Below are 12630 nucleotides of genomic sequence, written 5' to 3'. Positions count from 1 at the left end.
GAAAACGATGTTTCCTCAAAAAAATGAAAGCAGAACTATCCTATGACCCAGCAATCCCGCGGCTAGGTATTTATCCACAAGATTGAAATCAGAGAGATTAGCGCTCCTGAGGGTTGATTGGTTTGTTTCTCTCGAAGTCTGGCGCTACCCGGGCTCCCTAGAGCATGTAGGTCCCCGTTGCTTTTAAACCCCTTAAATAAAACCTCACTGCCCTTCCCCTCCACTGATCCCAGGCAGATTCCTAGGCACCCCACTGCTTATTCCAAACTGCCTTCCAGGGCCAGAATTTTGCTTCCTGCCCAGGGAACTCAAGCCAGGCTTGGGCAAGTCCCAGGGGAGAGCGCCCAGCGACATGCGCGCGGATCAGAGCAGCGTGACGCGATCCGGGACTCGCTGTGCGCTCCCCAGACGCGTGGCTTCCCTGGGCCGCTGCCAGTCCCGCTCCCCCGGCGGGGGCGGAGCGTGGCCTTTTTTGGTCCGGGGAGGAGTGGCTGTGGTCCGGGAGGTCACCGGACCGCAGGGCTGGCTGCTGTCATTTGCGCCCTGTGCTCGGGTTCAGCTCAGCTCACCCGGTTCCCATGCGAACCCGGAGCCCCAGCCCTCGGGAATAGCAGCCGCAGCGGCCAGCCGGCCAGTGCCTCCATCCCCCTATCAGAGACCCTATCATGTGCCAGGGGAGCATCTGCCCGTGGCGGGGGCCCCTGCCTCTCCTCCACGTGCGGACCTGGATCGAGCCTGTGGTGGCCTCCACGCAGGTGGCCACCTCCCTCTACGACGCGGGGTTGCTCCTCGTGGTGAAAGCGTCCTTCGGAGTTGGGCCCTCCTCTAATCACAGTTCCAGCCCGTCGCCTCGGGGGGCTCTTGAGGACGAACAGCAGAGGGCCATCTCCAATTTCTACATCGTCTACCACCTGGTGATGGGCCTGACGCCCCTCCTGTCGGCTTACGGGCTGGGCTGGCTCAGCGACCGCTACCACCGCAAGGTCGCCATCTGCGTGCCCCTGCTGGGCTTCCTGCTCTCCCGCCTCGTGCTGCTGCTCAAAGTGCTGCTGGACTGGCCCGTGGAGATGCTGTACGCAGGGGCTGCTCTGACCGGACTGTGTGGCGGCTTCTCTGCGTTCTGGTCAGGGGTCATGGCCCTGGGATCCCTCAGCTCCTCCGAGGGCCGCCGCTCCCTGCGCCTCATTGTGATTGACCTGATCCTGGGCTTGGCGGGGTTCTGCGGGAGCATGGTCTCGGGACATCTCTTCAAGCAGATGGTTGGGCACTCCAAGCAGGGCCTGGTGCTGACCGCCTGCAGTGTAAGCTGTGCCACCTGTGCCCTTTTGTACAGCCTGTTTGTGCTGAAGGTCCCCGAGTCCAAGGCCAAGCCCCGCAAGGCCGTGGATATAGTGCCTGGCACCGTCGGCAGGTATGACACCCTGGATCCTGATCAGACAGACAAGCAGAGTGTGGTGAGGCCCCCTCCACCTCCTGCAATGGCTAAGTCCAAACAAATCATCATTGGCCTGTTCTTTGTGGGCGCCATCATCTATGACCTGGCAGTGGTGGGCACAGTGGACGTGATACCGCTTTTTGTGCTGAGGGAGCCTCTGAGTTGGAACCAAGTGCAGGTGGGCTATGGTATGGCTTCGGGGTACACCATCTTCATCACCAGCTTCCTGGGCGTGCTGGTCTTCTCCCGCTACTTCCAGGACACCACCATGATCATGATCGGAATGGTCTCCTTTGCGTCAGGAGCCCTCCTCTTGGCTTTTGTGAAAGAGACATACATGTTCTACATTGGTGAGTCTGGCATTCTTGGGGAGGCAGGACGAGGCCACTGCTGATCCCCTAAGTAACGGGGCGTACACCCGCGGTGCTGTGGTCTGTCACAGCTCAGCACCAGAGATTATGTCTGCTACCTAGGAAGCACAAGGGACAGAGGATTATGTGCACCTGAGTTTGGCTGTATTATCTGTGTTGTCCACTGAAATGTAATCAAAGTGGGGTCCGTAGCTCTAGGAAGTCAAGGGAGAGATGGTCAGTGGTGCCGGGAGTCAGGAGAGGCTTTAGGATGGCCCTGAGTGGAAGAGATGGGGTTGAGTTTATCTCCCCGATTTTAAAGGGATAAAACATTTTCAAGTATTCCAGCTGAAAAGGTCCTTTAATTAAAATCATTTCAGGTCAAGCACAGGCTTTTCAAAAAGAGAAAAATCCTCCATAAATGCCTTCCACAACCAATATAATACATTCCCTCAAGGAAGCAGAATGAAGTTTCTGAGGACACAACCACAAGCAGAGCACTCTGGACCAGGGCTCTAATAGAACTTTCTAGAGTGAAAGAAATGTTCTGTAACGTTTCCGCCTAATACAATAGCCATTAGCCATGTGTGGCTATGAAGCCCTTAAAATGTGGCTAGTGCAACTTGAACAGAATTTTTCATTTTATTTCATTTAAGTAGTCATGTGACTTGCCAGTGGCTAATGGCACAACTCTAGACCGTTCCCAGAGACCACCCTTTGACTGAGGTCACACAGCTCAGAAAAACATCTCACAAAATGGCTAGATTACTTTTAGCCAGCTCCCAGTTAAACAGGCCAAGTGCAAGCCTGAGTAACCTCTCCTCTTCCCTCCCCATCACTTACAGCCACTCCCACCCCACCCCACCCCTTCGCCGCACACACACATCAGGATGATGAGCAGGGCTACAGGGAAGAGCGGGGTGTAGTAGATGTGGTAGTGGCAACGTTTCTGGATGCAGCCAAAGCTTCTGAGACTGCGTCTCAGAGATGATGTAGGGTAAGGGCAGACGCCTCCCTCCTGGGAGGCAAGGAGCTGAAAGTCACTTGAGCGACATCAGCTCCATTTCCTTAGAAACCACTTAACTCTGCCAATAAAGACGCCCTTCACCACCTGTCACCATGTCCCAGGTGCCTTGCCACCTTCAAGATGGGTCTGCAGCATCTACAGCTCCATCTAGGAACTCAGGGAGTTAGCCTGCCCTGGGGCAGGGTGGGGCCACGAAAGGACTGTGGGAGGCGGCTTCTAAGGGAGGTTTTCCTGTTATTCTGATTTACTCTTTGGCCAAGGCTGGGCTCCAGTGAAGAGTGTTCTCATGTGCTTCTTCTCCAGCTCGGGCCATCATGCTGTTCGCTCTCATCCCTATCACAACCATCCGATCAGCAATGTCCAAACTCATCAAGGGTTCCTCTTATGGTGAGTGAAAGGAATCTGAGAGGTTTCAGAGCCACTTGGTTTGAGGCACAGGGTTTGGACTGACAGAAGGCACAGGAGAGAGCTCCAGCAGCAGCCTTGAAGACACTGGGCACACACTAGTGTCCATCCAGGGCGGAAGGAGTGAGAGCAGGAGCAGGGAAAGACTGGGAAAGTCTGCCATTGAAAAGCCACCAAGGAAAATACTGCCACCCACGGGCCATGGGAAGAGCCAACTGGATGGAGGCCAGAATCCTGGTAACATGAGCCGTGAACACAGAGGGAGTCAGGGAAAGGGGAGGGGGCTCCGGAGAGCCTCCCAGAGACTCAGCTATCAGGGAACACAGAGCGACAGCACAGTAACCTTGGTAACCTCGGTCCCTTCCACAGGAAAGGTGTTCGTCACCCTGCAGCTGTCCCTGACGCTGACTGGGGTGGTGACATCCACGCTGTACAACAAGATCTATCAGCTCACCATGGAGAAGTTCATCGGCACCTGCTTTGCGCTCTCCTCTTTTCTCTCCTTCCTGGCCATCCTACCGATTGGGTAAGACAGGAGCAGTTCCTGCTCTTTGGGCTGGGGCTGAGGTCAAGGACTGTTGGAGCCTTTCCAGCCTATTATCATAAAGTATTTCCTTTTCACATTTACACAATGGGTTCTGAGTAGGCTCTCCCACTAAGAAAAACTTCGGTTCCCCCAAACTAGTAATCTGGTAATTTGGGAATTCCCTAAAGTCATAAGTAATAAACAGAGGGCCTCGACATGCTGGCTCACTTCCTGGCAGTTTTGTAACAGGAGCCTCATACACTTTCTTGTAATCAGAGGCTGGGATAAAAAACCCTCTCAAATCACCCAGACCTCGTTGAGTCTCCTTTAGGTGACAGTCATCTGGCCTCACTTTCAAGTATTCTTTCTTCTCTGTATCTTGGGAGGGCTTTGAGCACCCCTGCAGGACATGGGTAATTCCTCTGAGCTCTCTGGGGAAATTGTCTCATTTGTAAAACAAGAGTGCTTACCTTCTGGGGGATAACAGGCAGGAGGAAGGCCGGAGATACAAAGGCCCATGGGGAGAGTTGCCAGCTGAGGTTATCACCAATATAGACCACAGGAAATAATCTGGTCTTCAACCAGCTCCATTCAAAAGAAATACAAAACCACAAGCACAAGCCATATTATATGATTTTACATTTTCTAGTAGCCACGTTTAAATACAACACGAGTAACAGGTGAAATAATTTTAATAATATATTCGATTTGGCCCAATAGCTCCAAAATGTCTTTGGAATCAACCTACAAAATCAATGAGTTCTTTTGAATTAAGGCTTTGAAATCCCGTATGTATTTATACTGACTGCACATCTCAACTTGGACTCCATTTGAAGGCAAGAGTTCAGAAGCCAATGTAACTAGTGGCTACATATTAGACAGCCGAGCTTTGGTCTGTTTAGGCCCTTTTCTCATGCTTGTATCAATCCCACAGAGGAGAAAGGAACGCAGTAATGATATTGACAATAAGATACAAAGGACATGATATAGATCTGCTTTTTAAAGGGACCTGCTTGGTAGCACACTGGAGCCCTCCATATCATTAATGGTGGTGTTGTAGGCTGCAGAGTAGAAGGGTTGAAGGCAGGTTGGGAAAAGCTAAAGGTAGGTTGGAAAAAGTGGGAAGTGGATGGTGAAAAGGGCCGCCTTTGGATTCTCGCATCACACTGTGGAGCTTGATGTGCTTACATAGAAAGTTGAGCTTCCTAAGACAGAAGCCATCAATCATAAGGGTTCTTTGATTTCACAGTTGAGAGAATAAGATCAAACAGCTGAGAGAATTTGTGCAAAACAGCAGACTTGATTACCAGTGCCGTCGCTGGCCAGTTTTCATTTTCAAACTGTTCAGGCCTTAGGCCTTTTCATGTGCCCCTGTTTTCATGAGAGTCTTGGCTGAATGGGTTGGGCTTAGCTAGACCTGACCCACAATGCAAACTTCTCTGGAGTGCCAGCTCTTTGTCCAAGTGAGTAATGGATTAATAACTGTGCCACTTGGAAGTTACCCAGTTCTGTTTGATTGGCAGTTGCGTGAAATAGTCTCTTTGACCTAAACAGATCAACAAAAACAACAAAAGAAAACAAGTCTGACTAGACTAGTTAATATCTCATAGCTAGAGAGATAAACAGACAAATGAAAGCAATGAGAATATGTAATAAATGGTTCCTTTCTACAGTTTCAATGCTTTCCCTTTTTAAAGAGACTTTGGGGTATGTGAAGCAGGCGGGCTGCTCTCACCCCAGCTGGGGACACCTCACCCCAGTGGACTTGGGCCCAGTCCTACACTGTGTGCATGGAATTTTAAGATATACAGGATCTTCATCATCTTATACCACAGAAGCCGGGTCAGTATCTTGAACCAATCGTAAGTAGTAATGCTTACGTGAATTGAGGCACTCAAGTAGATGCCTCTGTTGGAGACATTTAGCAGTAGAGGGACTCAAGTGCTAACAAAGCCTCCTTTGCCTGCTGCACACTGGAATCACTTGGAGAGATTTAAAAAACTACGATGGACTGGATCCTACCTGCGGAGATTCTAACTCAGTTGATCTGGGATATAGCCTGGGCATGGGAATTTGTTAAAGCTCTCCAGTTTATTTGGATGTATAACCAAGGTTGAGAACCTTTGGTAGAAAGGGAGTATTTCTAGTACTTTTCCCTCCACGAAGTCACTAAATGAACAAAATCTTGAAAAATTCTTTCAAGAGGCCAAGGCTGCACCACCAATCATTAAGCATGATCAACAGGAAAGACCAGTAGAACTCTAGAACTGCAGAAAGAAGAGCTACATTCCAAAGACAGAAAAGCCCAGGAAGACATGTCACAGCAGGGAGTGGAGGAGGGCAGAAGGTAGAGAGGAGCGGTTGCTGAGCCCAGCTGCCAACAGCTCCATTACAATAAGTGACTGTGGCCCCAGCCCTTCCTGGTACCGAAGTGAGCCAACTTCACGGCACTGTGAGAACCTGCCCTCGCCTCCTCACTCTTCGTTATGTGCAGCAGGGAGATGCCGAGGGAATGTCTGTCTGGTTCTGCCCATCCGCCAGCCCCCAACCCCTCATCACACATGCACTCAGCTGCTGCCTTATGGTTCATAGTTGCCATCAGAAGCGAATGGGCTCCTCTTCTTCAAAGTAGACCTCTAAGCCTGAGTTCTTTTGCACCCATCCCGTTCCCCTCCCTCAATCTCTCAAAGATAAAAATAGCAAACATGTAAACAGCCTTGATTATGTGCCAGGCACTACTTTGAATGTTTCATATGTTTTAACCTTCTCAAACAATCCTCTGAAGCAATTACTATTTTATCCCCATTTTGCAGATGAAGAAACAAAATCTAAGGTGTCATGTAACTTGCCAAAGGTTACACAGTTAATAAGGGACAGTGACAGGATTTGAACCCGGGAAGTTGGTTCTTAGTCACTATTTGACGGTATATCTCAGAAAAGTCCCTGGGTATCTGGGTGCCACCCCTTTTCTCCCCTTAGAGTTTACTTGTACTACTTACCAACTCCGTCTCCTGAGTTCTTCCTATCAGAACTGACACGTGGTCTGCTACCCTCTTGCCTCCTCCTCCCCCCAGCCATGTTCTCCAGTGCTGGTCTGCATTTGCTTACTTCTCGTTCACTCGTTCACTTTGAACCCACTCCAGACTGACTTCCCTGTTCAATGCCTCCAGGGCTGCCCTGAGATCCGACTTCCTCACAGCCGAGTACACTGGACTCCCTGCCATCCTCTCCCCATCGGTTCTCAGTGGCCCCCAACACTGTGGGTCACTCCTTCCTTGGAAGGCACTTGTCACTTGGCTTTCTTAACACCTCCTCTCCCAGGTTTCTCCTACCTCTTTGACTTCTCTACAAACCTCCACATGGAAGAATTCTTTGGGGCTCAGATCTGGGTTGTCTTCTCACTTCATCATCTCGAAGTAATCTAAATTATTTTCAAAATTTCAAATTACCATCTCAGTTTCCAAAATTGCATCCTTGACGCCCTCCTAACATCTGCTCCCTTCCAGTCTTGCCCATCCCATTAAATGGCATCACACTCAGCCAGGAAAGAAATCTGAAAGTCATCAAAGTCCTCCTGCTTCTTCATCTTCCCGTACCTCCCATCCATCAAGCCTCATTGAGTCTACCTCCAGTATATGCCTCAAACTACTGTTGCTACCCCTAGTCCAAATCACTTGGGGAATCAACTTCGTCCCTGAGCCAATCTCCCTGCATCCATCCACCCTCTTTTTACCAGGTGGCCTGAGAAATTTCCTTAGAGTGGACACCAGTTCGCATCATCTCCTGCTCAAAGCTCTGTACTTGGCTTTCACGGTTCTTAGGATGAAGCGCCACTGTCTCACGGTGGACCACAGGTCCTGCATAGTCCAGCCTCACCCTCTTCTCTAGCCTGCTATTCCTGCCACTCACCACCCTCCCCTCTCCGCTTCAGCCCCAGGAGCCTCCCCCTCGTGCCCTTCCCCCTTCCTTACCCACATGTCCTTTTTTTTTGGCTGGGCTGGGTCTTCGTTCCTGCAAGGGCTTTTCACTGCGGTGGCTTCTCTCGTCCCAGAGTGCAGGTTCTAGGTCACGTGGGCTTCAGTAGTTGTGGCTCATGGGCTTAGTTGCTCCTTGGCACATGGGATCTTCCCGGACCAGGGATCAAACCTGTGTCTCCTGCACTGGCAGGTGGATTCTTTACCACTGAGAAGCTGGACACCTCACACGTCTGTCTTAATATAGCTAGATGTGGTCTTAACTTGAACACCATTTTCTCAAAGAGGATTTGAGAAAATTCCCTTCCCAATCTAAGTTAGACCCTTCTATGATATGCTCCCCTAGCTTCCTATGGAGAAGGCAATGGCACCCCACTCTAGTACTCTTGCCTGGAAAATCCCATGGATGGAGGAGCCTGGTAGACTGCAGTCCATGGGGTTGCGAAGAGTCAGACACAACTGAGCGACTTCACTTTCACTTTTCACCTTTATGCATTGGAGAAGGAAATGGCAACCCACTCCAGTGTTCTTGCCTGGAGAATCCCAGGGGCGGTGGAGCCTGGTGGGCTTCCGTCTATGGGGTCGCACAGAGTCAGACACGACTGAAGCGACTTAGCAGCAGCAGCAGCTTCCTATACTTTTCCTTCAGAGCATGACAGTTGATGATTACTTAGTGATTTAGTTTTCCATGCTTGCTCGCTAGACCACAGGCTCCCTGAGGGCAGGAACCACGCCTGTTTGAGTGACCTTGTACCCTGTGTCCAGCAGAGAGCTTAGTGCATAAGAAGCACTCAAAGTCTTTAATGAAAGAACAATCTGACAGGGTGTGACGCAGCAGTACTGACCACCCAGGAGCTGCCTGTTGAGCTTCCATGTCAGGGGTTGGCCACCACCATGATCAACAAAAGTTGATCAACAGTCAATCTAAGGAAGAAATAGAAAATTTTAGTCCGGCTAATCCAAGGATTATAACCCAGAGGGAGACTATTTCAGGAAACGCCGAGGAGTGTTCTACCTATAAGATGCCAAGGCACAGTTACAGTTCTATGTTTGTGAGACAACGTTTTGTGGAGGAGGTGGGGGATAAATTAAAAGTTTGGGATTAACATATACACACTGCTGCTGCTAAGTTGCTTCAGTCGTGTCCAACTCTGTGTGACCCCATAGACAGCAGCTCACCAGGCTCCTCTGTCCCTGGGATTCTCCAGGCAAGAATACTGGAGTGGGTTGCCATTTCTTTCTCCCATGCATGCATGCATGCTAAGTTGCTTCAGTTGTGCCCGACTCTGTGTGACTCTATGGACAGCAGCCCAACCAGGCTTCTCTGTCCACGGGATTCTCCAGGCAAGAGTACTGGAGTGGGTTGCCATCTTCTTCTCCTATATACACACTGCTGCTGCTAAGTCACTTCAGTTGTGTCCAACTCTGTGTGACCCCATAGACGTCAGCCCACCAGGCTCCCCCGTCCCTGGGATCCTCCAGGCAAGAACACTGGAGTGGGTTGCCATTTCCTTCTCCAATGCATGAAAGTGAAAAGTGAAAGTGAAGTCGCTCAGTCGTGTCCAACTCTTAGCGACCCCATGGACTGCAGCCTACCAGGCTCCTCTGTCCACGGGATTCTCCAGGCAAGAGTACTGGAGTGGGGTGCCATCTCCTCCTCCTCCATACACACTACTATTTATAAAATAGGTAAACAAGGGCCTACTGTATAGCACAGGGAACTCAATATCTACTAACCTATAATGGAAGAGAATCCAAAAAAGAATATATATATCACTTTGCTGTACACTTGAAAAAAACACATTATAAATGAACATACTTCAATTTTTAAACATTTCCCAAGATGGACCTGGGCGGGACAAACCAAAGTAACATACTGACAGTTTACATAGTCCAACAAGGTCAACGGTGGGTTGAGACCTATTACAAGATTGAGAAAGGAATGTTATTTCCCAGGGGGTTACCTTACTGCCACCAGGAAGAAATTCTTTTTTTTTTTTTTTTTTCCCCCAGCGAGTAGGAATTCCTGCGTCTTCTAAGGGGATCAAGTTAACACAATGCAGGTGCACAATACACTCTAAAGCAGAGGAGATAGTTACTCAAATGGGCAGAGAATCTTAATGCTGAAAAGTTTTCTTGTCCTGCTTTAAAATAATTCACCAAGCGCGGGGCTCTGCTGTCATGGTCCCACAGCTGGGGTGAGCTGTGGAGTCGGGCCTGGGACAGTTCATGTGGTCCTGGGCTGCCTGCCTCTACTCGCCTCTCGCCAGCTCTGACACACAGTGAGCTTTAAGAATAGTGAGTGCTCCTCCCTGGAGAGCCCTAGGGCTCACAGACGGTAGGGATCCTGTGTTTGGAAGTTTCTACAAAGCTTTTCCTTAGAAGGATTTGGATTTCTGCCCACACCCCACCCACTAGCTCCAGATGTGGTCCATCCATTAGGAAGAACTGTGTTCCAGCTTAGAATCTGGGGTTCCTAGAGCTCAAACAGTTGAGAAGGAGAACGCCAGAGGTTGAAGGACACGCCAAAGGTACACAGATTCCAGACTTCAATACAGCTCTTCATTCCTAGGCGTCCATTTCATCTCCCAGTATTTTTAAACAATGTGATGATTTATGGAAGAGAGAAAAGGGCAATGCAAAGGCAGAAGGGGATACAGCTAATTCCGCTTGGGATGAGTGAAGCTTGAGCTTGAGGTCCGCATGGGAGTGCATCATCAGACAGAAGTGAGATGGAAAGAGGCTCCAAGAAAGGGAAAATGTAGATGCAAAGGGCTCTCCATATTATGGGACAGGAAGGAGGCTGGAGTGAGGGAAATTCTCTGGGGCCACTTTCCTCCAGAGAGTACAGCGGTTCTGCTGCCATAATGGACAGAGTCTCCAAGAGATGGCTAGAGACCCTCCCTCCCCATTTCAGCTGTTCCCCTGTAATTCTCTGTTGTAAATTCTTACAGCATCGTGGCCTATAAGCAAGCCTCGTGGTTGCAGCCTGGAGACATCACAGAGAAATGAAGGTGCTGATCTGCGGGACCCAGAAACACCAGCAATGGCCAGACTCCCTCTGAAGACCAAGGACAGGACCAGGAACTCGTGTCCACAGTAATCCATTGCTCAAGGAACCCAAGTTCCAGCCAGAGTCGGCCTCAGAATGACTTGCTGTGGCTCAGGGGTCCTGGGTGGGTGGGGGAAAGCACTTAACTGGTGATGGAGACACTTTCTCAGCTTTCAGATGTTGCTATTAGGCAGAGGTTGGGTTCTGCAGACAGCAGAGTGTGAACTTTCAAGGGAGATACACAGGCCACAGGCACAGCCATATCCAACATGGAAGCCAGTTTTTTTCCAGGAATGTTCTGGGGGCTCCACCCATGGTAACTAGTCACCCAGGAGTCCTGTGTGAGAACACAAAGGCAGTCAACCACCTGAGGGGGATAAGGAAGGGAATTTTCGAAAGAACTGCCAACTGTGAACATCATTCAGTATTTTTAAAATTAAAACAGAACCTTGAAAACAAAGTTTAGCTTTCTTCCCTCAGGCCTTGTTAGCATGAATGACTCGGGAGCTATCTAGGGCTCAGGCATTTGAAGTCAGCATAGTTTTGTTTTTAAGAAGGCAATTATCAAAAAGGCTTTCTTCAAAGGAATACTTTCCATCAATAGTACTTCCAAAAGTGAGAGGTGTGAAAGGAGAGGGGAGATATGCTAACACCATTTTATTTTGAGGCACTTACTTTTTTAATTACGTGAATAAAAGACTCACCTCCTAATAAATCAACATCCATAGCATGAGTGTGTGACTCACTGTCTCTTTGGTCAGCTTCCCTCTAGAACTCAGACATGGCATTCTCAGACTAGGATAAAACTTAAAGCTAGAGAATGCATTTAGATCTCAGAGCATTTGGGCTCAGAGTCTGTTATCATCACTGATGCCCTGCATGGACTGGTCCACAACTTCGAGGCACATCTACTCGGATCCTAGCACCATGCTAGGTGCTGAGGTAGAGCAAGCCTGTGACAGGTCCTACCCCACCAGTGTCTGACCTAGTGGGTGGAGCAGACAGAACAACAGGCAGTCATGTATCTTATAATGGACACTAACATAAGGGAGCATATAACCCAAATCCAAGAGCGCAGAGAAGGCTTCTCGGGAGAAGTAGCATAAAACTGGAAAGATGAGTTACCAAGGCTGGATGTTGAGTGAAATTCCAGGCAGAAGGAACATGCTGGAAGACCTGATGGTGAAAATATCCCCCAATACAGAAAATCAACATGAAGAGAGAAAAGAGGGATGGAGGGAGAGGTATCCAGGGGGCTGGAATTGAGAGGTGAGCGGGGACAGTGAGGAGGAACATCAAAACAGAGCCTTTAAAAAGTTTCTCTTTAGGGACTTCCGTGGTGGTACAGTGGATAAGAATCTGTCTGCCAATGCAAGGGACACAGGTTCGAGCCCTGGTCCGGGAAGATTTCACATGCCATGGGGCAACTAGGCCCGTGTGCCACAACTTCTGAGCCTGTGCCCTACAGCCCAAACATTGCAACTACTGAAGCCCACATGCCTGGAGCCTGTGCTCTGAAATACCAGAAACAACCACGATGAGAAGCCCACGTACTGCAACCAGAGAAAGCCCTCACGCAGCAGCAAAGGCACAGAGCAACCAAAAGTGAACACATTCGTTTTTTTAAAAAATTTTCCTTTTAGAAATGCAAATCAAAACTACAGTGAGGTACCTACCACCTCACACCAGCCAGAATGACCATCTTTAAAAAGTCTACAAATAACACATGCTGGAGAGGGTGTGGAAACCCTCTTACACTGTTTCTAGGAACGTACATTGGGACAGCCACTATAGAGAACAGTATGGAGGTTCCTCAAAAACTAGTCGCCATATGATCCTGTAATCCCACTCCTGGGCATAT

The 12630-nt window shown here is 49.4% G+C and overlaps 1 protein-coding gene across 1 annotated transcript; it reads left to right on the top strand.

Annotated features, from left to right (window-relative positions):
• The first annotated feature begins 384 nt into the window (after positions 1–384).
• On the top strand, positions 385–11502 carry SLC46A2 (solute carrier family 46 member 2). The gene is made up of 4 exons (XM_006079972.4): positions 385–1785; positions 3116–3199; positions 3587–3743; positions 10672–11502. The coding sequence occupies exons 1-4, from the start codon at positions 666–668 to the stop codon at positions 10727–10729; spliced, it is 1419 nt and encodes a 472-aa protein (XP_006080034.1). The 5' UTR covers positions 385–665; the 3' UTR covers positions 10730–11502.
• Positions 11503–12630: the final 1128 nt, after the last annotated feature.

The sequence above is a fragment of the Bubalus bubalis genome, chromosome 3 (assembly GCF_019923935.1).
Source record: "Bubalus bubalis isolate 160015118507 breed Murrah chromosome 3, NDDB_SH_1, whole genome shotgun sequence".
In the NCBI taxonomy this organism is placed as follows: domain Eukaryota; kingdom Metazoa; phylum Chordata; class Mammalia; order Artiodactyla; family Bovidae; genus Bubalus; species Bubalus bubalis.
This window is presented reverse-complemented; position numbering and strand designations above follow the sequence as displayed.

Coding starts and splice junctions, on each gene's coding strand:
- SLC46A2 (XM_006079972.4), top strand. CDS start 666: ATGTGCCAGGGGAGCATCTGCCCGTGGCGGGGGCCCCTGCCTCTCCTC. Junction 1,786..3,115: donor GACATACATGTTCTACATTG/GTGAGTCTGGCA, acceptor CTTCTTCTCCAG/CTCGGGCCATCATGCTGTTC. Junction 3,744..10,671: donor CTGGCCATCCTACCGATTGG/GTAAGACAGGAG, acceptor AAATTCTTACAG/CATCGTGGCCTATAAGCAAG.